The 25,990-nt window shown below is 51.0% G+C and overlaps 1 protein-coding gene and 1 long non-coding RNA gene across 3 annotated transcripts; one reads left to right on the top strand and one right to left on the bottom strand.

Moving 5' to 3' along the window:
- Positions 1-100: 100 nt before the first annotated feature.
- On the bottom strand, positions 101-25,990 carry LOC126497899 (uncharacterized). Its single transcript, XM_050136140.1, has 14 exons — positions 25,845-25,990; positions 25,154-25,292; positions 22,789-23,002; positions 22,525-22,616; positions 21,936-22,056; positions 19,543-19,650; positions 18,263-19,321; positions 6,412-6,678; positions 3,919-4,361; positions 3,282-3,384; positions 3,007-3,077; positions 2,759-2,924; positions 930-1,584; positions 101-408 (listed from the first exon to the last, which is right to left on the bottom strand). Exons 1-14 carry the CDS (start codon positions 25,973-25,975, stop codon positions 384-386), a joined length of 3,594 nt encoding a protein of 1,197 aa, XP_049992097.1. The 5' UTR covers positions 25,976-25,990; the 3' UTR covers positions 101-383.
- LOC126491233 (uncharacterized) lies at positions 9,941-17,526 on the top strand. 2 transcript variants are annotated; one of them, XR_007589350.1, is made up of 2 exons: positions 9,941-11,193; positions 12,172-17,526. It is a non-coding gene; the product is annotated as an uncharacterized lncRNA (long non-coding RNA). The 2 variants fall into 2 exon arrangements; XR_007589366.1 differs by having other exon boundaries at positions 12,115-17,526.

Here is a 25,990-nt window from a genome sequence, read left to right as displayed (position 1 = left end):
GCTCCCCCTGGTGACTGCAGACACCCCCAACCATCAGCGTTAAGCCAAAAGATAACTCCCATGCCCCCGACTCAGAAAAGCCAGCTAAAAAATGACAGCCTCAAGGCAAAGGTCCATGTTTATTCAAACCCTTCTGAACCCCATCAGCTGAGCCCTTTTGGAGGGTCTATGCTGTCCTGTTAACATCAGTCTGCACACAATGCAGACTAAAAACATGAATACAGTGCTCCGGTGTCAGCTACAAAGTGCTGACTGACAGAGTGCTAGTGTAAGTACAACAGAGGCCGCACATCTGGAGGAACGGGTGTTCTCCAGAGCCAGCCTGCTGCTACAGCCACCACCTCCACTAATGTCCAGACCTGCAGGCCAGTGTGTCTCAGGGCTCACAGCACGACAGTTAGGCGCTTCCTGGGGTTGGGGCAGAAAAGAGGGGTCACAGGTTGGAAGTGGGGGAATGTGGGGGGTGAAGGCCAGGAAGCTGCTGAAACTGAACCCAGGACCTAAATTCTCATTGGTATGGGCCCATGGTCCTTGCCAAAGCCAAGCAGTCCCCTGAGGATGGAGGCCAGTCCCCACAGGAAGGCACAAGTAGACAGAAACAGATAGCCTCCAGCCAAGGAAGCCCGGAGGGCCCTGGGGAGAAACCTAGGTCCTGCCCGGGAGGCCTCACACCACTTGATACTCAACTAGAAACTGTGAAACTCCAGGCAACAAGTGGAAGAGAAATTAAGAGCAGGAAGGGGGAGAGACAGGAGGCAGATCCCAGGAGCAGGCAGGCCAGTTCAGAATACAGAGACCTTGGGTCCCTTCCATAGGCTGGCAGTGGTCACAGGCAAGAGAAGAATTCTCCAAGACGAACAAAGAGAGACCAGGAGAATCACAGGGAGTGTCCACCTCGCTGGACTGCTCAGGTCCCACTGGCGACTCACCCGAGTAGGTCCGTCTTGGAATGTAGGCTCTGGTGCGCGATAAGGTGTGCACGCTGCTTGAAGCTCTTGTCACACTCGCCACAGCCAAAAGGCCGCTCGCCCGTGTGCACACGCTGGTGGTCCAGCAGGTAGGAGCGCAATGAGAAGCTCTTCCCGCACTCGCTGCAGCCGAAAGGCTTCTCCCCTGTGTGGATGCGCTGGTGGTCTGCCAGGTAGGCGCTCCGGCTGAAGCTCTTGCCACACTCAGAACAGGAGAAGGGCTTCTCGCCCGTGTGCACGCCCTGGTGACGCACCAGGTCCGAAGAGCTGCGGAAGCTCTTGTCGCATTCAGGACATTTGTGTGGCTTCTCACCAGTGTGTGTTCGCTGGTGCCGGGCTAGGTCTGAGCCCCAGCGGAAGCGCTTCCCGCACTGCCCGCAGCTGTGCGGCTTCTCAGTCACTAAATCCTGACACTGGCGCCTGCGCGTGGGCGGCCGCCCCCGATGCGCCTCCACCAGCGGTCCCACGGCTGTCCTCGGTGGGTTCTTGGTCTCCCAGACCTCGGTGTCAGCCTCCTCGGGATTGCAGGACATAGTCACTTCACAGTTAGTCTGTCCCGACATTGTTGTCACAGCCTCCTCTGGAGATCTCTTGTTCTGGCTTTTGGATCCCAAACCTGCAAGGTGGGGAGAAGCCTCTTTAGTGTCCCTTGACTCTGGGACGGGAAGTTTTGAGATTCAGGCTGTTGCTGCCCAGACTTCTGTCCTACAAAACGACCATATGGGCGAGCAAGATGGCTGAATGGATACAGTCACCTGCTGTCAAGCCTAACCACCAAGCCTGAGCTTTGTCCCCCAGAACCTACATTGAGAAAGGAAGGAACAACTACAGAAAGCCGTCCTCTGACGTCCACGCATGCACCTCTCTGTACTGCACACAAAATAAAAATATTAAAATATAATTTTATTTTAAAAGTCCATTTTATTATTATTTTTTTTATTTTATTTTTAGTTTTTCGAGATAGGGTTTCTCTGTGGCTTTGGAGCCTGTCCTGGAACTAGCTCTTGTAGACCAGGCTGGCCTCGAACTCACAAAGATTTGCCTGCCTCTGCCTTCCAAGTGCTGGGATTAAAGGCATGCACCACAGCGCCCGGCTAAAAGTCCATTTTTTAATGGGAAGATAATAAAAGGGCAGCAAAAGAACAGCTCTGAGGTAGCCTTAGGGAGCCGCTGAGCTTATCCTTCCATAGAAGCAACTGCTGTTACAAAGACCTTCTGCCTGTTCCCCACCTGTGGCCAGTGTCACTCACCACAGCTGAAGCCAAGGGCTCATTCCCTGCCTGTAAACTGAAGGCACCGGCGTGTGTAGCTAGTGCGGCCCCTCATTCCTTAGGCTCCAGCGTTGCAGACACAACACACAGCAGCCTTGGTCAGAGAGGAACCCCAACCCACTCACAGTGCCGCCACATAAGTAAGATGCTGAGAGTGTGAGTTCAAATATTGGGGTGCAGCTAGCTTGCTTTTGTTTTGGTTTTAGCATGTCTGTGGCTGACAGGACCCATCAACCTCACTGTATCTCAGAATGCTGTCTGGGGACAAACATTCCTAAGCACCAGACTGAGGTCTGACAAGAAAATGCCCTTCCAAGCCCTCAGCATGGCACCCTCAGCGTGGCGCTGGCACAGAGAACACTGGTCAGCTGGTCACAAAACCCACAGAGATGTGTCACTTGAGCATCACAGGAGACTGTTGAGGAAACTCATAAAAGGCTAGCTTTAGAACTTGGTTAGGGAAGGGTGGGAGGAAAAGCCGGGATTACAGCAGAAAGAGGGCCCCATAGATCTGCTTACTGGGAGCAGCATTCCGGGAGTTCTCTCTCTTTATGTCCCAGAAGAGATCCCTCTGAGCAGGGTCCAGGGAGCCCCATTCTTCTCGGGAAAAATAGAAAGGGATGTCTTCTGATGCCACAGGTTTTTGGAATGGGGAGCTATGACTCAGCTGAGGTCTCCCAGGCAGCTGTGAATGGGGACAGGAGGGGTCAAATTATATGTTCACCTGCACCAAGTCCTCTGAGGGAACAAAGGGACTGCTAACTCACAGGCACTGCGGAGGCAAAGGAGACATCCGTCGTCTCTCCTGTCTGTCCTTCTTTAAGAACAGGAAGCTCGGCTGAAGGCAAAGAACAGAGCTTCATACAGGTCAAGGGCCGAGACTGACGGCTTCATCTACACTTGCACATGAACACACACACCAAATGCAGCACAAGCGTGCTCATGTGACTGGGCTTCCCTGTGCCTGTGACCCTCAGGGCAATTGTAGAGAAGAAACCTAGGCCCTGTGTAGCCACACTGCTGATCAAAGAGTCTTACTCACCATGGCTGTGCTGCGCTTGGGGTGCAGGGAGCTGCTTCTGGGGAGGCCGAGGAGTTTGGAGTGCCTGGCTTGCTGCCTTAGGCTCCACTTCAGAGGGCTCATCCTGTGCAGTAGCAGTAACAAGCCCATTAGCACAGATGGGGGGGGGGGGAATGGGAGGAGGTAGGAGACACACCCATTAGGAACCTGAGGGTTGCGTGGGGCAAGAGATTAGATGGAGACCCAGAAAAGACCAGTGAAGAATGTGACACTTCCTGGTCAAGAGGCAAGAAACAATCCCTAAAAGGCTAAAGTTACAGCTACTTAGCAAAGGAGAAAAGTGGGTGTGGTGTGGGGGAGGGGGGCCCTCCTGCCAAGGCAGAATCCCACACCCTGGCTGATCATTAGCATATCCCCAGGGGCTCCCAATGTCAAGGACTCAAGACTGCTGGGTACCCTTGACTTAAGACTTGTCTTTCAGAAAAGCATCCTGTGCTGCACTAGGATTGTGTGTGTGTGCGTGTGTGTGTGCGTGTGTGTGTGTGTGTGTGTGTGTGTGTACTTCCCTGGACTTGGTGTTTCCCTGTCCCTGTAGAGATTTGTCTCCATGAAGATGGCCTCAACTCTTTAGGCTCCTAGACATGGAAAGGACCTTCACCTGTGGCCCGGCTTTCAACGACTGATTCTGTATGTCCTCCACCAAAGCGACAGCTTCCTTGCCGCTCCCAAGGTGCCGTCTCTGTATCTGGGCTTGAATCTCCCCTGGCAGCACAGCCAGGAACTGCTCCAGCACCAGCAATTCCAGGATCTGCTCCTTGCTGTGCAGCTCCGGCTGCAGCCAGCGGCAGCAGAGCTTCCAGAGCTGGTTGAAGGCTTCCTGTGGCCCAGCCACATCCCGGTAGCAGAACTGACGGAAGCGCTGGCGGCAAGCTTCTGAATCCTCACTGTCCACCTGCTGGGCAGGTTCCTGCTCCCAAGAGCAATCTTCCACCTTCACAATCAGAAGTCCTTCTTCCTCCCCAGGAGCATGGTCTTGAAGCTCCCGGAAGGATGCCATTCCCTGGCCTAAGTCAACCCTAGCCTGGGACTCCACAGCCGACCCTTTCAGTCACCCAGAGGGGCTCTCGGTGACAGCTGGGCCGGCATCAGGACACATATGCCTACGGAAAGAGCAGAGGAACAGTATTTGAGGAAGAGTGGAATACGCCAGCCTGGAACAAAGTCTAGGGATCTGGCACCTTAGCCTTTTGTACCTCTAAAGCTCTTTAGGCTTCACTGTCTCTATCAGACCCACAGTCCTTTATCACTACATCTGACACCCCAAATCTGGGCCGTAAGAACCTAACCTCACTCATTTGGAAGCACTTCTGCTGATATGGGCATATTTGTATCTTCATTTATAGTAACTGTTCAAGCTTAGTAGCAGAATTAAGTATGTCTATGCAGTCTGGAGATTGATTCCCTGAGCTCGCTGTGGCTGTGGCTCAGTTGTTACACTGGTTGCCCAGCACTACTTTAAACAGGGTGGGATGGTACAGACTTGCAATCCCAGCACTCGCTTGTCTTCAGCTACATCAAGTCTGAAGCTAGCCCTGGATACAGGATATCCTGGTGTGTGTGTATGTAAATCAGTGAGGGCCAAAGGGAGAGCTCAGAAGTTAAGAGCATTTGTTGCTCTTTCAGAGGACCCAGGTTCCGCTCCTCCCAGCACCTACGTGGTGGCTCACAACTCACTGTAACTCCAGTTCTTGGTGACCCAACCCCCCTTTCTGACTTCCTCAGGCAACAGTTCTGCCGATGATATACACACATCTATGCCAGTAAAACACTCATACACATAAAATAACTAAAATCTAAAGAAAAAGCTTCAATCACTGAGCTATTCTTTCTTTCTTTCTTTGGTTGGGGGAGAGGGTGGCATTTCAAGACAGGGTTTCTCTATTTTCTCTATGTAACCGTCCTGGCTGTCCTGGAACTCGCTTTTTAGACCAGACTGGCCTTGAACTCACAGAGATCCTGCCTCTGCCTCCTGAGTGCTGAGATTAAAGCCTGTGCCACCAGCACCCAGCATCACCGAGCTACTCTTAAGGTATGTTTTTCATCATAAAGGCCGTAAAATTTCACTGGATGTAGTGGTACATGCATGGTGATATATATCTGGAATTCCAGAACTGTAAGGAACAAAGCCAGAGCGCCCAAAGTTAGAGACCAATATGGGATATAGAGCAAAACTGTCTCAAAAAATTACAATTTTTGTGTTTAATTATGAATGTTGTCTCGAGTCCCTTCACTGATAGACCACACTGTCATTTTTCTCAAATTTGAAAACTCACAAATCTACAGGGCTGGAGAGATGGCTCAGTGGTTAAGAGTCTGTGTTTCTCCGCAGAGGCGGCGGATTAAATTCCCAGCACCAACAGGGAGGCTCAAAATCGGTTTTTTTAATTCTAATCACTGGGCATTTGTCGCCCTCTATTGGCCTTCTCAAACCCTGCATGCATGTAATGCACAGGTAGGCAAACAATAAAGACAACATAAAATAATCTTAAAAAAAAAAAAACAAAACTTATAAATCTTACAAATTCCAGAAACTTCTTATTCCAGATACAGGGTGGTATCAGATACCTCATGGACATCATTCACTCACAACTATATATGAATGTATGGCATGTATTTGTATTTTATGTTGCTACTGCTTCACAATATTCTCAAAAGTGTAACTTGAATTTTTGCCCTTTTTTGTCTCGACAGTCTAACTAGCACGAGCATCATAATTTAAAAAACGAGAAGGGAATGTTAATATACCAAGACATGTTTCTTTTGATTCACTAACAATCTCATATATACGGTCCGCATTTTTCCCTGTGCTTTTACTGAAAATTGTTAGCTTCAAAATCGACAAGTGCTTTATGTGTGCTTTACATAAATGAATCTTATGCGCATACCACTTTGGATTTTGTGTTTTTCAATTAGCAACGTTTCTTCATTAGTAGAAGGGGGTGCTGCAGTTTCCGAACCAACCCGAGTGATGCATCCGGGCGATTTCCAATTCTCCACTACTACAAGCACTTTATTTACGCTTCTCCTGTCGAGCCTTCTGCCTCATCCTCCAGGGACCGAGGAGACGTCCTCGAAGAGGGCCCGGACTCACCAGGGTCGCTCGGCAGGACGTGGGAAAAGGGGACGGTCCCAGCAGCCTGGCGAGAGCGACGGGGACCCGGAGTGCAAGGAGCCGCCAGCGGCCGCGCTGCCCAGAGGAGCGCGTCCCCTCCGGCCTGCGCCTCGGGCGCCGAATCCGCAGGAGCCCGACCGCTCACCACGACGCCCCGGTCCCGCCCCCAGGACACACCGCCCCGAGCCGCCAGGTGGTCGGAGCTTCCCCACCAGCTCCCGGAGCCGGAAGTCCGCGCGGAGATCGCTGGGAAGCCAGCAGGCGCATGCGCGACGACCAGCGTTGGCACTCCTACCATCCCGAGCGCCGCTTGTCAGAGGTGGCTGGCCAATCGACAGGGAGAATTCCCACGGCTGGCCAATCTGGGAAACCCTAGGCTTTGGCCAAGTCTCATTTTCGCCTTCTGGGTCGCACTTATCCTAAATCGGGTCCTTGGGAAATCTCGGAGCTTCCTAGAAAATGGAATCTAATTAAAGCGGAACCTTCATCCTGGGCACCATCCCCCTTCCCACCTACCGGCATTTCCATCTGTACTGAGCTCAGGAGCAGAAGTCCTGATGCCTGGGGACACTGAGCTGGAGGCCCACCTCTGCCTGGACCCCTGCATTGTTACAATATTGATGTTAATGGTGAGTTAGCTTTATCTTGTAAACATCTTTGATGTTTATTTTCCTATAAATAGACAAGGGCAGTTTGACTCCGTGTGACAACCGTTGGACTCTCCCTGTAGCCCCCGTCGCCTTGAGCAAAAGGATTGTTAATCACACACCCAGCCGGAGTAACCAGCTATCTGGAACGCCCACTCAGTGGACACCTTGAGAAAACTACACGTAGATAAAAGCTGAGGAGCCTCCCCCAGGGCAGTTCTTGCTATCTCCGGCTTCTGAATTCTTCCACCAAGGCTACAAAGGGAGCACTTCTCTCTGTTGTGACTGTCCAAACACCCCTCCCCGCGGCGTATAAGCAGACCCACTGAGTGCACAGCAGACTGGGAGACACTAGTGTCATCTCTCCTGGTGTTGCTATGTTAGTCCCAGGGAAACTCTTGAGTGGTCTTGGCTAGTTGGAGTAGTAAAGGCTGAGCTGGTAACACAGTGACAAGAAATAGAAAGAACTGTAAAAAAAAAGAACATTAAGAACCAGGGTGATGGTGCACACCGCTAAGCCCAGCACTTGGGAGGTTGAAGCAGGTGGGCTCTAAGTTTGAGGACAGCCTGGTCTACAAAATAAGTTCCAGGACTACACAGAGAAGCCCCGTCTGCCAATAAACAAACAAACAAACAAATTAATAAAATAAAGTGTTTTTGCATTGGTGTGTGGCTATGACTATCTCCTTTTCAACTTGGAAAATCTAAACTACCCCATTAAACACTGTCTTAGGGTTTCTGTGTCTGTTATAAAACACTACAACCTTAAACGACCTTGGGAGGAAAGGACTTATTTCAGCTTAGAATTCTCAGGCCACACTCCATTGCTGAGGGAAGTCGGCAGGAACTCAAATAGAGCAGGAACCTGGAGGCAGGAGCTAATGCAGAAGCCATGGAGGATACTGCTTACAGGCTTGCTCTTCATGGCTTGCTCAGCCTGCTTTCTTAGAGCATCCAGGACCACCAGCCCACGTACTACCCACAGTGAGCTGTGTCCTTCCATACTAAATATCAATCCAAAAAAATGCATCATAGGCTTGCCCACAGGCCAACCTGGTGGGGGTCATTTTCCCAATTTAGGTTTATTCTTTCAAAACAACTCAGGCTTGTGTGAAGCTGATATAAACAGCCACGGTTAAACCCTGATGTGCAAGAACCTCTCTTAGCCCCCTAATAACCACCGTACTTTTTGTTTGCTTGTTTGGGATGTTTGGTTTTGTGTTTAAAGGTTTGTTTATGTGTGTGGTGGAGTACAGTGGAGCAAGAGAGTACAGCATCCCCTGATGCTGGAGTTACAGGTGGATATAAGCTGCCCAGCATGCATGCTGGGAACCACACAGAGGTCCTGTGGAAGCACTCCTCACTGATTAGGCCATTCTCCAGCCCCAGCTGCTTGGTTTGGGGATCTTTGAAACAGTCTCACACAGCCCAGGCTGGCCTAAACTTAGCTATGTAACCAAGTGTCGTAGTGACTTTCTATTGGTGTGGTGCGATGAAACACCATGACCAAGAGTTAGAGTCCATGACCATCACAGCGAGGAGCAAGGCAGCAAGCAGGCAGGTTTGGCACTGGAGCAGTGGCCGAGAGCTTACATCTTAGTCCACAAGTAGAGAGAGCGAGATAGCAGGGATTGATGTGCCCTCAAAGATCCCATGGAAGCACTCTTAACCACTGAGCCATTCTCCAGCCCCAGTTAGAGCCTCAAAAGCAAGTGGGGTTTCTTGGGGTGTGTGTGCTTTGTTTTGCTAATTTTACATTTACTTGGGGAGTGTGCACGGAGGTCAGAGAACAAGTCTCAGGAGTCGGTTCTCTCCTCCACTATGTGGGTCCGGGGGGGCAGAACTCAGGTCCTTAGGCTTGACAGCAAGCACCCTTACCTGCTAGGCCACTTCACCGGTCCATCTTTTGACATTTTTCCTCTGCATTGATAATTTATGTGCAAGGTTCCAAATGTAAAGTGCTTACAGCGAAATCTCCTCTTAGTCCCCCTCACCTGCATCTCCTTTCTAGACACAAACAGTGCCATCCACTGCAGAGGTATTTTATTTACACTCAGTCCAAAAAAATGTATTTAAGTGGATCCTTTTCACTCTGTAGGTGTGTATGTATGTGTGTGTGCGCACACACATGTATGCGTGTGTGTGTGTTGTACATATGTGAGTGCAGGTGTACCTGTGGCCCCCCCCCGAAAAAAAAAGGTCAAGTAAGGTGAGGAGTGAAGACGCGCCGTGTTGCCCATCAGAAGGACAGACAGCTCTGGATGGAAAGAGCCCCTGAGCTGTGGTTTAGGAGAGCTGGGCTTCTCATGTGTGTTGTGGAGAATCCCTGATTCATTCGTGTCCCCCAAGCCTGATCACAGTGTTGCTTGATCATATGTAACTTGTATGACTTGAAGGCTAGCCACCTTCCTCAAGGGTTTCAGGGTCTTTGTGCAGAGCCTAGGACCTCTGGCTCTCCATAGGTAGTGAGTCTACGATTGCTTCCTGTCATCTGAGCTGCCTGTGTCATCCTGAAAGATGATACAGGTATCCAGGCTTCCACAGCTTCCTGCTCAGATTCCCCTGGCTGCTTCCAAGCAGGACTTCCGGGTACCCCCTGCTCCCATTCCCCACCCCACTGCCACCAGTAGATGGCCCATAGTGTGAGCTCAGTTTCAGCGACAACAGAAGCTGGCTTGAGAAAAGAGAATGTTGTTTATTCCACAAAGCAGATCTGCCGCGGACTGACTCTCTTGGAAGACCGAAGGAGAACAGGGGTGAAGGCTTAGGAGAACCCAGGATTCGGCGAATGACAGACAGACACAACTCTAAAGAGATTTGAATCTGCTGCAATTTTACTAAAATTCAAGCATTTTTATCAGATTACAGAAGGAAGTTGGCAGACATAAAAGCTTACATAGAAAAATGATTACAGGCAGTTGATTATTCTCAGCAAGTCTTGTGGTCAGGGCAAGGTGGGCAGAGCTTTTCTTTGAAATTCGTCTCACACCACTAATTAACTGCACTTTTTCATGGCCCTAAATCATATCTGCCCTCAAGGTAACCAAGGTAACCCAAACACCATTCTTCAGGATTCCACCCCCAGGGTTTGCTCCAATAATGAATGGCTGGCTTCATGTTATCAAGAATAGCCTGCCTTTCTTCCCTATCTAAAATGCACCAGGGGTTTGCTACAAACTCTCACTCTGGCTCTTCTGGCCCTCTGTAGCAGCTTTGATGGTTCCCCAAAGGCAGGATGGAGCTGCCCAGAAGGCCCGGGCTGGCTAATTCTCAGAAACATGAGTCTGATGACCAAACCCATTTGGGGATCTTCAGGAGAGCATCAAGCCCAGAGAGTACTGCATCTTCTAAATCTTAGAAGGCCAGGGTGGGCGAGTAGGAGAGCTTAGAAGGGGCAATCCTGTGTCACTGAACCTATCTCTCCAACAACAGATGGCCCAGGAGGACTAGGCAAGCTTTTAAATCCCAGCCTGGGACAGGCCCAAGATACTAAAAAATCTTAGTGCAGTTTCTGGGCTCAGGGTCCCTGCAAAACTGGCAGTCAAAATCTAGAAGGTGCAGAGACTCAAGTCCTCAGATCCATCAGAAGAGCTCAAGGCCCCTCTAAACAGGTTCAGCAGCTCGATAGCTCCAACTAGTCTGTCCAGCAGACCTTATACCTACCTCCTATCTTGTCCTAAATGTCCCTGGGTTCCAGCTCAGTCCTCTAGGCTGTACTGCAGCCAAAAGTCTAAAGGTCAGCCCTAGCTCCTCCTGTCCAGCCAATTGAGGAGAGTTCTGAATCACCCGCTCCCTCCTCATCCAGAGATCATACCACTGCCTTGCCTGCCACAGCTCCAGAGCCCTTCCCGGCTCCCACGCACAATTTACTGCTCCGCGATGCGGTGTCCGGGTGCATCCGCTTGAGAGAGTGGGTTACATGTGAACCCTTCCACTCCATCCGGTGGTCACTCACAAAACTCCAAACCCGGAACAAAGCCCTATCTCTCACCCTCCTTCCAGATGCTGGCTCTGCTGGATCCACACGTCATTCATCTCCCGCCTCTGTTTTTGAAAGCCAATTTCACCTCAGGACTTTTTGCAGAGGTCACACAAAAGAACGGCTGTTCAAAAGGTAGTGTTGGTTGTTTTCTTTTTCATTTTGTTTTCCGTCAATCGAAAGCAAAAATTGCAAAGAATAGAACTCACCCTAGTGGCAGCGAGCACCCCAGTATAAAGAAGCCACTGAGGGGCCGCGGGCAGTACCCCCAACCCCAAGAAGTCACATTGGTGGGAGCCGGCCTCACTGGCTTCTCAGGCTGCAGCGGCTCCTCGGGTGTGGCCACAAGATGGCAGTGTCGGCCACGCTGTCCCGCAGCTCCAGGGCCAGCAGCCTGGCTTCAGGACTGAGTAGATGCTGAGAAGTAATATTGTTCTAGAGGTCTTTTGTCACCTGACTTAGTTTTTGGACGCCTTTTTGAAAAAGAGTTCTGAGAAGAAAACAGGGTCTGATTTTACACTGCCAGTGACTGGTCAGCCCTTCTGGAATTCAAAATAATCCAACTTCAAAAATACTCCAAAAATCAGCTTGACAGAATCTAGAACTAGAGTCCAGAACAGAATCAGGATCTAGACGGAGATGTCCCAGAGGCAGAGGATCCAAAGTCAGTCGCAAACCACAAGCTGATAACCTTCAGTGTTTACTCATGGGCAGGCGCAGACACAGTATCTTCTTTAGCCCTTACATAGCCCAGAGCCCATGCCCAGCCCCACACCACAGAGAGCAGAATCTCCAGTGTTGGGAGCTATAGATCCCCGGCCCTTGACTTTCTTTGCCTGCAGCTGCTCTGAGCACAAGACCTTGATGGCAGGGGAGTGGGTTCTGATGAGTCTGCAGCTGAGAGATCCCCAGAGCTGGGCTTGGCTAGGGGTTTCTATATCAGCTGCCCCTGAGCACAATAAAGTGGCATTGGCACTCTTGTATCAAGAGTGGCCATGTCTCTGCCTGTCTCTCTCTCTGTATGACTCTCTCTCTGTGTTTGTTTCTGTTTTTAAGTCTCAGCTTAGTTCCTGGCCTGTGCAACCGTTTTGAGTTTTTATTCTCCAACATTAGAATCTCCAGGGCCAGTACACTAAGAGATGGTGATGAGAACGGTCTGCTGCCCAAAATGTGGATTTGTGGAGAAAAGTGTAAAGTCCCATGGTCTGGTCCTTCACTGTCCACCACAAAGAGGGACTGGGCTTGTGAAACCTCCAGAGCAAGGCCCTGTGGGGTGACTTTCCAGGTAAGGACAACTGACAGCCTGTGCTCCATCCCCGGGACCCACGTGGTGGAAGGAGAAAAGTGATTCCCCTAAGTCGTCCTCTGAACTACAGAGAGAGACAAAACCAGAGAGCCTCATGGAAAAATAAAAATTATAAAAGCAAATTCACGGGCAGGTCGGGGGATTAGCAATTCTGTAGGAGATTTCTTGAGGCAAGAGGGACCCTGGTGCCTATCTCTTCTGGGCTCCTTCACTTCCAAGCTCCCAGATTCCTGTTTCCAAATCATTCTGTAGGTTCATAACATTGCCTTTCATTGGCCTTCCACCTAAGTGAATATTGTTCAAATAGATAAGGATACAGGACCATAAAGGGTCAGATCACGATGTGAATAACCCAGCCACTGGGAACATTCACCTTGAACAAATACAATTCGGATGGCTGGGGATAAAATGAAGTACAATAATATCACAATCATCTCTGCCTTAAGGAGGCCTTGGTGGCTCATAAGAAAGTGAGCTACATTAACAGAGAGATGTACAATGCCTTAGGTTTTTGGAAAACAGAATTCAGAGGCCAGGCAGTGGTGTCACACACCTTTAACCCCAGCATTCAGGAGGCAGAGACATACAAATCTCTGAGTTAGAGGCCAGCCTGGTCTACAGAGCAAGTTCCAGGACAGCCAGGGCTACACAGAAAAAACCCTGTCTCAAAAAAAACAAAAACAAGGGCTGGAGAGATAGCTCAGTGGTTAAGAGCATTGCCTGCTCTTCCAAAGGTCCTGAGTTCAATTCCCAGCAACCACATGGTGGCTCACAACCATCTGTAATGAGGTCTGGATAGCTGTATACATAATAAATAAAGAAAGAAAAAATTTAAAAAAAAAAAAACAAAACAAAACAAAATTAAAAAAACACACAAAAACAAAAAAAGAATTCAGGTTGGAGAGAGAGATCAGTCTATAAAGCTGGAAACACAGCAAGCTCCAGTCCCAGTAAGAGACCCTATCTCAAAAAAATGACACCCGAGGTTGACTTCTCACGAACAAACACACAGGCAAAAAACGCAATGGCAATCACTGAAAGAACCCTCTCTCTGTGCCATGCTTAAGAAGAAATTAAGAACGTCCACTGGTTTTTTTTTTTCCTGGTGTGTTTATTTACACTGGCTCAGCAAATACATTGATCCACAGACTATAGCTAGAGGCCAAGGTCAAGTCAGCGTGTTTGGTTTTGGTGGTGGTGTTGTGGGTTTGTCATTGTATGATTGTTGTTTTAAGGTTTCAAAAGTTTTTTTTTTTTTTTTTTTTTTTTTAAAGACAGGATCTTCTTTGTAGTCTTGGGTGGCCTGGAACTTGCTATGTAGACCAGGCTTGCCAAGGGCTGGGATTGAAGGTGTGTGCCACATGCCCAGTGCATTTATTATTTCAACTTGCTATATTTTAATGAATATGCTATTTTATGTTTGTTTGGTTTGGGTTTTTGTATCAGAGTTTCTCTGTGTAGCACTAGCTGTCCTGGAACTCACTCTGTAGACCAGGCTGGCCTCGAACTCACAGAGATCTGCCTGGTCTTTGCCTCCCGAGTACTGGGATTAAAGGTGTGCCACCACCCGACAAACGTGCTATTTTTAATGAATTTTGCTGGGCATCACCTGTGAGCTGGTTTTGAAGCAGTCCATCGGTTAGTATAGCAGCTAGCCAACAGCTTCTTTCCCTTCCTTGGAGCCGACTCTGCCAGAGTAGGCAGGCTTCATTCTATTCCCCTTTGTGCTGCTGGCTATGTCTGTACAGCAAACAGAAACTGTTTCCAGAGTTAGAGAGACAGCTCAGTCTTGGGGGGAACTGGCTGCTTTTTTAGAGGATCCAGGTTCAATTCCCAGCACCCACACATTAGCTCACAACTGTCTGTAACTCCAGTTCCAGGGCTCTGACGCCCTCTTCTGGCCCCCACGGGCACCAGCCATGCACCTGGTATACTGAAATGCATAAAGACAAATATTCATACGCATAAAAAAGAAAATGCTGCCGAGTGTGGTTGTGTTTGATCCCAACACTTGGTAGACAGAGGCAGGTGAATCTCTGAATTCAAAGCCAGCCTGGTCTACATAGTGAGTTCCAGGACAGCCAGGGCTGTGTAGAGAGACCCTGTCGCCAAAAAGAAGAAAGAGAAAGAGAGGGAGGGAGGGAGGGAGGGAGGAAGGAAGGAAGGAAGGAAGGAAGGAAGGAAGGAAGGAAGAAGGGGAGAAAAGTCCCACACTTGATAAATACACATAAAACACTTGAGCCAGGCAGTGAGTGATGGTGCAGGTCTTTAATCCCAGCATTTCAGAGGCATAGGCAGGTGGATCTCTGGGAGCAAGTTCTGGGACATGTTCTAAAGCTACACAGAGAAACCCTGTCTCAAAAAACAATAACAACAACAACACAATTTTTGGTTGTTTTCAAGACAAGTTTTCTCTGTATAGCCCTGGCTGACCTGAACCTTGTTCTGTAGACCAGGCTGGCCTCAAACTCAGAGGTCTGCCTACCTCTGCCTCCCAAGTGCTGGGGATTAAAGGCGTGTGCCAACAACGCTGAGCACATAGATATATATTTCTATAATCAGCTGGGGGTTTTTTTTTTTACTATGCCAAAAAGTTTACTAGTTTTTACATGTCAAACTTTAATATGAATATACACGTACAGAATTAAGCACAAACCGTACGAAGACAAAATTTAATTATCTGAATCAAAAGAGTAAATAAGTAAAAGCTGGGCCTAGTGGTATACACCTCTAATCCCATCATGTGAAAGGCAGAGGGCAGAGATCGCTACACGTTCTAGTCCAGCCTGATCTCTCTAGAGAGTTTCAGGCAAGCCAGGGTCACAGCCCTAAGAGCCCCGGTGAGGTGAGGCAGCTGACAGGAGTCAGTGAGCAGTCTTTGGTTCCTCTGAGGGTGGAGCATGAAGACTGGAAGACTGAAAAACAGGACCACTTAGGAACAGTAACCGGAACGGTTGCCTGGACAACCGCGCTGCTAGATAGCAAGCTGCTTGGACTAGAGTCGACGGTGATTGGCTGGTTTTCCTGGCGTCCATCTCCCTGGCAACTGACTGGCTGAGGACAGGGAGGGAGGGTTTCCGGTGTGGAAAAGTCGTGGTCAGACAGACTCCTGACCCCATCAAGAGCTCTAGGGAGTTAGCGGTCCTAGCCCAGAGCTGCATCCACAGGCCTCCACCTCTACCCGACTCTTCTTCTACCAGGACCTTGAGCCTTGGTGCAGGAAGCTCAGAAGGAAATGTGTTCGCTGTCCTTGCTCTTCTCAGTAGCACACTAGTATACTAGGCGTTCAGCTGTGGCCATGAGCCCTCAGATATCAAGACCCTCGTCAGGCTTCCTACCTTCTCGTGACACCCCACCACCCACCAAATCATCAGCTCCCAAGGTGCCACTCTTTTCTTTTAAATTATTTATTATGCATACAGTATTCTTTCTGCATATATGCCTGCAGTCCAGAAGAGGGCACCAGATCTCATTACACCATGTGGTTGCTGGGAATTGACCTCAGAACCTTTGGAAGAGCAGGCAGTGCTCTTAACCAATGAGCCATCTCTCTCGACCCGGTGCCACTCTTTTCTGAACGCACTGGCATCCTGTCCCCCCAGTGCACCAGGCATCCAGCCCGAGGAACTGAAATCACAGCCAACAATAGCCATCCTGCAAGTGAGTCAGTACGCTAAGGTCCCGTGGATTCCCACAAGTCTTTGCAAGCAGTCCCTGGCCATCATTAAAGGGTCCTAGGAAAGAAGCTCATCTCACAGGTGGAAGCCCCCTCAGCCCCTCACTCTGAGCCACAACAGAGACATTCCATCGCTGGCTGAGTGACATTTGTCCACAGACAAGAGAGAGGAAAGACAAGAGCAGTCTGTCTTTCTGGCCTCCGACAAAGGACCCTCTAGCCAGGTGTGGTAGCTAGAGCACATCTGTAATCCCAGAATTGTGGGCAGAGCCAGTGGTTAGTGTCATCCCTAACTACACAGTGAGTTTCAGGTCAGCTTCAGCTAGCTGAGATCCTGTCTAAATAAAACCTTTGGTTGAGACAGGGTTTCTCTGTGTAGCTCTGGCTGTCCTGGAACTTGCTCTGTAGACCAGGGTGGCGTTGAGCTCAGAGATCCGCCTGCCTCTGTCTCCTAAGCAAGGTTCAGGATAGCCAGGGCTACACAGTAAGACACTGTCTAAACAAACAAACAAACAAAATAAAATAAAAAAAAACCGCAACAAGCTTGCCAGAGCTGATCTGGCAGACCTGTCACAAATTCACAGCTGTGTGACTTGTGATTCAGGGACCGGAGAGATGGCTCAGCGGATAAGAGACAGACGTGTGGGCAAAACACCAATGCACACGAAACAGACAAATCAATCAAACAAACAAACCAAAACCTTGGCAGCAAACCCAGCCAGAGAGTAGAGGTAAGGTAGACAACACACACAACAGATCCGCTGGCTCTGTCCAAGCCTGGGCAGCCATTGTTACTATTCTCTGTATCCTATTCAAGCTACAGAATTGTTTCCCTTAGAAGGTAGGCACCACCCAGAGGTGCAGACAGCATGCGGTTCCCTGAGGCCTCTCTGGGTATCAGAGCTGAGTGTTCTCGTGGCAGCTGAGCCACAGTGCAGGATAAGCTGGGCCCTGGGTTCTGAAAGGAGCAAATGGAATGGATGCCACAGGCGTTAAGAATCAGAACTTTTGTTCAAAGCCAAATGGGAAGGCACCGCACATTATAAACGGCACACGCCAAGGAAGTGAGCAGCAGGGTTGGTAGTAGCTGCGGAAGGCATGAGAGGGAGAGTGGTCCCTGGTGAGGACTTCTTGTTTTCCCTGGCAGGCCCCAGCATAAGCAGATGGAAGAAATACCCACAAAATAGCCAGGAGCTCGAGGAAGGTGATCCAATTCAGTAGACAGGAAACGAGTTTCCCTGCTCCAGGTTCCCGACATGAAAGCCAAAGGAGGGGATAAGGCTCAGTGAGAGCCAAGGTCCCTTGTGACATGATGCAAGTTGAAGGGACCCCCTTTCCCCGGCTCCACTTTCAGAAGTGACTGGCTGTCTTCCAGCTGGGAAGCCGAACTCAGAGCCTTTGTTTACAGACCTATGGTCCCAAGATGAGCTGGGTGGTTTGCACCTATGATCTAAGTACCTAGGAGGTAGAGGCAAGGAGCATCGGTCCCAGTTACCCTACAGGAAACCTGGTCTCGAAAAACAAAATCAGATGTCTTAGCAGGAAAATACGTCTACTGCCAACCAAGCCTGACAACTTGAGTTCCATATCTGGAGCCCACATGGTGGAGAACCAATTGTAAAAGCTGTCCTTGGACTTCCACGGGTGCAACGTGGCACATGCGCACCCCACGCATACACATATATATAGACACCAACAACAACCACAAAAACTAATTTCCTAAAAAATGTCCCAATGGCAGGGCGGTGGTGGCGCACGCCTTTAATCCCAGCACTCGGGAGGCAGAGGCAAGAGGATCTCTATGAGTTCGAAGCCAGTCTGGTCTACAAGAGCTAGTTCCAGGACAGGCTCCAAAGCTCTGACAAATGGTCCCTGGTCCGTGACAAGGTTAGGCACGAGAGGCTTCCCAGGGCAAAAGTGGTGACTCAGGGACACCTGAGAGAACCAAGAGCTGCCGATGCTCGGAGATCAGCTCAAGACCCGGGCAGATAGAGCGACAGGCCACAGCTTGAAATCCAGGGCCTTTAATCTGCAGCTAGAGTGCTTGCCCTTCTCCCGTCACCATGTCCCACCTGGTGCCAGCACTGCACCTTACAGCTTCCCGCCCTCACCCTTGTCCATCCTACTGGCGAGGATGCAGTGTCTTCCCAGGACCCTAGCACCAGCGAGGACTGACCCAGCTTCCCTGGGTGTTCTCCCTGCTTGCTTGCTCTTTGGCTTCTAAGTGGGAGCAGATGGGGGTGCAGTGAGCGCCCCTACCGCCGCCGCCGCCCCCAGCATGAGCATGGCTAGAGCCTTGGGTCCGGTCGTGTGGATCTTCTCATGCCGGTGCAGGTTGGAGCGGCGGCTGAAGCTCTTGCCACAGAGTGGGCAGGAATAGGGCCGCACACCGCGGTGGGTGCGCTGGTGGGCAGTTAGGTGCGAGCTGTGGCTGAAGCTCTTGCCGCAGTCGAGGCAGTGGTATGGCTTCTCGCCCGTGTGCGTGCGATTGTGCGCGATGAGGTTGGAGCGCTGGCTGAAGCACTTGCCGCACTCCGGGCACGGGTAGGGCTTGATGCCGGTGTGGGTGCGCTGGTGTGTGACCAGAGCAGAGCTCTGAGTGAAGCATTTGCCGCAGATAGGGCACTTGTGTGGCTTGGCACCGGTGTGCGTGCCCTGGTGTGTGACTAGGTCCGAGCGGCGGGTGAAGCGCTTGGCACAGTGGTCACACACGTAGGGTTTCTCACCGGTGTGGATCCGCTGGTGTTGGATCAGTGTGGAGTGGTGGCTGAAGCTCTTCCAACATGAGGGGCAGGTGTAGGGCTTCTCACCCGTGTGGATGATCTGATGCTGGATGAGGTGTGAGCTGCGGCCGAAGCGCTTGCCGCAGTCGGTGCAGGTATAGGGCTTCTCACCCGTGTGCGTGCGCCGGTGCGTCATCAGGTGCGAGTGCCAGCTGAAGCCCTTGCCGCATTGTGTGCACGTGTACATCTTCTTGCCTGTTTCACCGTCAGGGACCAGACCCTCCTCGCCACTTTCCAGGACACCCTTCTCCTCCTCCATGGGCTTCTCTGGACCGCCGTCCTTTGGGGTCTTGAGAGGGCATGTGTTGGGTGGGGATGGCTTTGGCTGCCTGGCTTCTCCAGCGTCTCTGGCCATCTTTGCATCCAGGCCGCTAGCCACTTGCTGACCACACTGTGGCTCTTCCCCTGGAGCCCACCTGGCCCTGGTCCTTAAGGGTTTCTCATCCCCTAGGGTTGCCATGGCTAGGGTTGGTACCAACTTCCCCATTTCCACAGCTCCTGTAAAAAGACAGGACTGCCAGCTGGGAACAACCTTCTGGAGAGCCCGCGAGATGGGAAGGCAGAGCTAAAAACCTGGGAGTCAGGAAAAGGCAAGGGGAAGCCGTGGAACCCCTCAAGACAAGAGCCACCCTCCAGCAGTAGAGAGATCTGGAAAGTCCTGCATCCACACCCACAAGGGGGAGCCCCAAACCCAGGAAGGCATTTGCTAAAGCCCTCACCTGAGCCAAGGCCTCGCCTCTCCTCAGCTCCTGTTGGTCTGCTGGAACTTGCCACCTCGCCCTTCCCCTGAACTTGGGGGACCCAGAAAGGTCTGCTAAACGGAAACCCTGTCCAGAAAGAGAAGTGTGCTTCTGTCCAGTCGTAGAATCACCCCCAAACCACACTTCTCACATCATACCCCTCTCCAGCCCCACTGGACTGTGAGGAAAAAGGGGGAACAAGAGCCTTGGAAACCTAAGGCAAAACAAAAGGCACTCACAAATTCCCTTTAGAGCCAGGCACGGATGCCGGCCCCTAGGAGGCTGAGGGAGGGCCTGAGCTCAAGGCCATCCAAAACTACACAGGTTTGGTGGCGCGTTTGTGGAATTCCAGCACTTAGGAGGTGAAGAAAGGAAGGTTAGGAGTTTAAGGCCATCCTCAGCTACATAACGAGTTCAAGGCTACCCTGCACTATAAGAGACCCTGTCTCATAACAAAATTTAAACAAATGGATAAATAAATAAATTTATTCTTTTAGAAGGGCTGGAGTATGGCTGCGTGGTAAGGTACTTGCCTGTGTGGCTAGGTGACAGGGTGCTTGCCTGTGTGGCTGGGTGACAGGGTGCTTGCTACCAGGGACACACTGTTGTGTCCTTGAGGAGTTTGGTATAGTCAGTAAGAGCAGGGGGCTGTGACTCCCATACCTCAATGGAAGACAGGAATTTGTTAGGTCATTAGTTAGGGCCCGCTTGAGTCTTAAGCGCCCTCTGATGTCCAGGGTTTGCTGGGACTTGTTGGTCTGGGCCCTGGGCAATGCTAACAATGGTAGTGAGCAAACCTGAGATAATTACAGGCGTGAGTGGGGTGGGTGATGTGCCCAGAATGGGTCTCAGGGCCTCCATCCAAGTCATCAACAGAACTGTCAAGGTCACGGGGCCTCCAGCTAAGCCTGTGTGAAGATCCAAGTTCCAACCTTAGCAACCACATTAAAAGCTACAGTGGCAAAAGCTTGTGGTCCTAATGATGGTGTCTGGATACCTGGAGCTCAATGGCTATCAGGCTTAGACAACTTGGTGAGTTCCAGACCAATGAAAGACACTCTCTGGGGCTGGAGAGATGGCTCACTCTCTGGGGCTAGAGAGATGGCTCCGAGGTTAAGAGCACTGGCTGCTCTTCTAGAGGTCCTGAGTTCAATTCCCAGTCAGCAACCATATGGTTGGTGTCTCACAACTATCTGTAATGAGATCTGGTGCCCTCTTCTGGAAAGTGTATATATGATAAACAAATAAATTAAAAAAAAAAAAAAAGAAAGACAAAGACCCTCACTCAAAAAAATCAAAGTGAGCCAGGCAGTGGTGACACACTCCTTTAATCCCAGCCCTAGGGAGACAAAAGCAGGCAGATCTTTAAGTTCAAGGCCAGACTGGTCTACAGAGTGAGTTCCAGGACAGCCAGAGCTACACAGAGAAAGCATGTCTTGAAAAATAAATCAAAAATCAAAGTGGACAGCACTGAAATAGCAACACTCAAGGCTAACCTCTGGTTCTCTCTCTCTCTCTCTCTCTCTCTCTCTCTCTCTCAGGCTAATCTCTGGTTCTCTCTCTCTCTCGCACGCACGCACGCGCACACACACACGCACATACACTGCTTTAGCTCAGGGATTCCACCGTAACCAGTAAACTTGAGGTAGCTACATAATGGATCAATGACAATGAAGAACTGAAGATATCAACTTCTGTCAAGATCGGTTTGGAACTGAGGAATCAAAAGCCTGGACTTAGATGCGAGCCCTCCCCACCCTGGAGGGGCCATCTTGCCCCGTAGGTTCTCTGAAGCAACGGCAATGTTCTAGCTTAAGGACCTGTGAGGGTGGCTGACGGCACATCCGGAAGAGAGGCCATGTCTGAAGCTGGGACTCTGAGAAGGGACGCGGTGGAGCTTGTGACAATGCAGCAAGTCCACACTGTGCGGTGCCACAGCCACCAACCAGCCTGGCTGATGTCTCCTTTTAAATCCCCTTTGAGATAAGTGTCACTGCTTAGCCCTGGCAGGCCTGAACTCCATATGGAAGCATCAATCCCCTAGCCTTTGCCTCTGCCTCCTGACTGCTGGGAGTGTGAGCCATCACACCCAATACTCTGGCTGTCCAAACTCCAATCTGAGCTGATCAAATAAAGTTTAAAATTAATCCCTCCTATCGTGTTTCTAGAACCCAGCAGGCCCTTTGCTTGTGGTCACCATCCTAGGACTGACGCAGGCATCGCCACCTGTGTGGAAGGTTCTGCAGGGCAGTGCTGTCCAGGTAAAGAAGAGAGGAAAGGGGAGCGGAGTGGAGGGGTGGGTAGGGAGGCCACGACAGGCAGCCTTCAACACTCCCGTAGCCACGGAAGGCGCCATGCAGATGAGACCTTACCCAAAGCCAGGCCACCTTTTTCCTGTAGTGCATCCCTGTAGAAATGTTGGTGTGTGTGGTCCAGCCTTCCCCACTCCTCCCGGGAGAGGTACAGAGCCACATCCTCAAAGGTCACCGGCATCTGCAACAACATGAAAACACCACCATTCAGGGTTTGCTGTGGGCGTGGTAAGAAAGATGACAACGCCAGGCCTTCAACCTGCTGCCCCAGTGACCTCATCACTTGGATTAGGCTGGACAGAAGAGCTACCCAGGAGTGGCCTTCTGTGGGAGGTGATGGTTAGGAGCAAGGCAGCATTTTCGGGTACATGGCCACAGCTCAGGCCACCACATGGTCTCCACCCTAAGCTCATCTCTCAGAGAACAGGACAGAGGACAGGACTGATGTGAGCCCACGTGTGAGTGTGAGCGAGGGCTCTCGGGTGGCCCCAGCAGCCCTGCAGCAGGAGGTTCTGATTCCACGCAGGATGGGAGGCAGCACTCTGGAGTCACACGCTGTACCAATCACAGAAAAAACTGATACCATGTGAGGACCAGGAAGAGTTCTGCTCTGTCCAAGCAGGCTGGGGGACCCTCAGGGGACACTCACCTGGGACCAGGCAGTGAGGAGAGCTGCAGCCGCCTGCTGTTCTCTGGTCCTTCTGGCTCGGGAAAGTACAGGAATCCAGGGTAAGGGAAGAACTGTAGGAAGACAGGGTCCTCAGAGCAGCCAGCATCCCAGGCCATGATGCTCCCCCAGTCACCCACTCGAAGGCTGCCAGAATGCACATGGAAATCTGGGGCTCCCCCTCCCTCAGTAAAGCCCTCAACTCTCCCCAGGATGTCTCCCCGAGAAAGTTCACCCTTCTCCTACCTCCACTGGGCAGGAACAGGGCTTTCTCCTTAGAGCCAGGACTCTGGGGCATCCAGCCCTGAGTTCCTAGAGCCCTGTCCTCCAGTGATGCCCCCTCAGGGTGTGGTTCTTCTGGCTCTGCCTTAACATGTGTTGACTCCTGAGAGGTTCCCAAGGGTACTGTCTCCTCCTGCCCAAAGAGCATGTCTCCACAGCACTGCCCGTGACCTGGAACCTAGGAATGACACTCTCTATCAGTGCCGGACTGGATCTCCTGCAGAGACAGCCAGCAAGTAGAATGCACACTCAAACATAAGGCACACTTCAAAGCAGTGATGAAGTTAGCAAGCTTGAGATTAAACCATTGGAAGTTTAGGGTGGGCCCTACATCCAGTGATGCAGATCTTGGTAAGAACAGAAGGCACAGTTAGGTCTGGTGGTGCCAACGTGGGAAGCTGAAGCGAGAGGGTAGCAATGGCCTCCCATGGCTATAGGAGTGTTCAAGGCCACACAAAAAACTTAGCAAAAAAACTTGAAACAAACTTGTTTCAAAAATAAAATTCAAAGGATAATCTAAAATGTAGCTCAGTATGAGACTGCTCATAGTATGTATGAGAAGCAGGGTTCAGTCCTTAGTAACACACGCACACACTTGCACACAAACACACACAGGGCTGCAGAACACAGATCAGTAACAGAGTGCTTGCTTAGGGTCCTAGGTCTGATCCCTAGCACTGTCTAAATACAAAAAAAAAAAAAAAAAAAAAATGAATAAAGGCACAGAGACTGGGAAAATGGCTCAGCAGTCACAAGCACTGACTACTCTGGATGAGCCGAGCTAGGTTTCCAGCATTCATGTTGGACAGCTCAGAACCACCTGTAACTCCAGATTCAGGGAGTCCAATGTTCTCTCTGACCGCAGGCACTTGCACTCACACACACTCCAAACACACACACACACACACACAAATATACATATGAATAAAATTAAGTAAAAAAAAAAAAGAGAGAGAAGGAAGAAAAGGAGAAGGCACAGAGAACAGAGATGGAGCCACATCTCTATGTATATCTACACATACACAGCCCTGAGACTAGCAGAGCCAGGTTCCCTTCCTGAAAGCTTTCCAAGGGCGCAGGGAATTCTAGGACTGTGAGAGAATAAATCTAGGTGGGCTTAAGTCTCTTGGTTAGTGGGAACTTACCAGGCAGCCACAGGAAGCCAACACATCCAGGCTGAGCGATAAAAGAAGGCCCAAATTGCAGGGCTCCAAAGCTTCCCTTGAGCTGGGGATACCCAGTGAGTCCCCACCTAAAACAGGGTCTAACCCGCTGGCCTTCTGCTGGAAGCACGTGCCATTCTCCCTCCCTCCCGTCTGGGACCTTCAGAGTTCCTGGGGCCAGATCCCGTCATACCCACGACTGACTGTGGCCTAGACTCAGCTGCTCTAATGCCTGCCTGAGACAGGAGGAGCTGGTGGCTGAGAGACAGAGGCCTGATCCAGAAGGTTCTGGACGAAGAGCAGTGAAGTATATTGCTGTCGCTCCACTAGGGCGTAGCTGAGGGGATCAGACATCAGAAGAGAACACAGATACACAAGGCTCCTCGGGTGTCAGATCCCCACCTAAAAAGCTGCTGTGGCAGGGACACTGAACACTGGGAACAATTCTTTGGGCTTCTACGTCATGAAAATGGCAGCTCTTGGACTAGCGTATATTTAAATTCACAGCCACAGTGAAACTCGGCGGGACGACCCAAATTCCTGACTGGGTCCAGCAGTTCTGGGTGTTCTCGGTTCATGTATCCCAGTAAACATCAGACACAAGCTGGTCAACTGTTTACAGACGACTCTCACACTCATGATCTCTTTCAGGCAGGAACAGCAAGCGTATGACTCAACTTTACACATAGCAAGAGTAGGTCCCACAGGTCAGGCACTGGCCCGGGGTCACACAGCAGGCCGGAAACTAACTCAGAGTCCCTTAGCTCCAAGCCCAGAGAGCCTCAACCCCCAAAGGTGGCAGGCAACACACACACACACACACACCCCACACGGGCAGGCGGCAGTTACAGGCAGAAATAGAACTCAGTCTCAGAGAGGTAAGCCCTGAGGGGGCATAGCCCAGGAGGAAGTGAGCGGGGAGAAGCCTTTCCCATGTTCTGTGAGCGCCATGCCTCTTACTAGACAGCAGAAGCACACCCACCGTAAGACCCACTGGGAGATATTTCCCATGATGCCGCTCCTCCCCCACAGCCCTGCCCAGAGCCCTCATCTGGAAGCCCCACCCCTACAGTGACTCTCACCTTTCCTTTAGTTCAAATAGCGGTTTTGAAAATCCCCTCTGCTCCATTCCAAGGCACCCCACCCTCCCCAGGACCCCACCATACCGCATGGGTTCTCTGCTCGCTCTCCGTAGCCAGGATGCTTTTACTGTCTGCGGGCATCTTCTGTATCAGAACGAGGAAGAACAGCAGATGGTTCTCTCTCCCCTGCTCGTCAAGCCCCCGCCAGGTTTTAGCCAGGATACTGCAAAAGAGGAAAGAAATCAGTATCTGGGGACACTTCCCAAATGCCCAGCATTCCTTATGTCTGACCAGCGTGCAAATGAGGTCCGCCAGACCCTATGGAGTCCCGTGCTGAATGTATTGTCCCCTTTGTCACTGAAGCAAGAGCCTCAAATCTCAGTAAGCCAGCTCAGGGAAAGTGAGAGCTAAACCGGAGTCAGGGTTTCTTGTCCTAAGGCGCAGAAAGTTCTGCGGAGAGCTTACGAAAGAGTTGCCAGAGAAGTGATGGCTGCCGTGTGCCCCAGCTGGACACGGCTCCGCCTGGAATCCCCGAATCGGCTGCCCACTCCCAGCAGTTCTTTCAAAGTCGCGGCTTCCTCCCTGGGTGTGTGCATCTTAGTCACGATCCGGGTGGGTCCTGTCCTCACCTTCCCCATCCTGGGTTCAGCCTCCTCATTCTCTCTGGCCAGTCTGAAGCCGTCCACCTTTGACCCTGTCCCCTTCTGCAAGCTGACTGCACAAATCGATTTTCAGGAGCCCTCCCAACCGCCTCTTTCAGAGGCAACCGAGGTACCTGGGGAGCCGTGGAGCCCCTCTCCCGGGGGGTGGAGCGGGTCTTTGCAGCCAGAACTGAACGGGCCGGGAAGCCCGGTGGAGGCTGGGATTAGGGACAACAGGAAGTCCCTTCCAGATCCCATTCCCCATTTAAGTGCAGCTTTA

This window comes from Alexandromys fortis, unplaced genomic scaffold (assembly GCF_014885135.2).
Source record: "Alexandromys fortis isolate MF-2015 unplaced genomic scaffold, M_Fortis_MF-2015_v1.1 scaffold_29, whole genome shotgun sequence".
NCBI lineage: Eukaryota > Metazoa > Chordata > Mammalia > Rodentia > Cricetidae > Alexandromys > Alexandromys fortis.
This window is presented reverse-complemented; position numbering and strand designations above follow the sequence as displayed.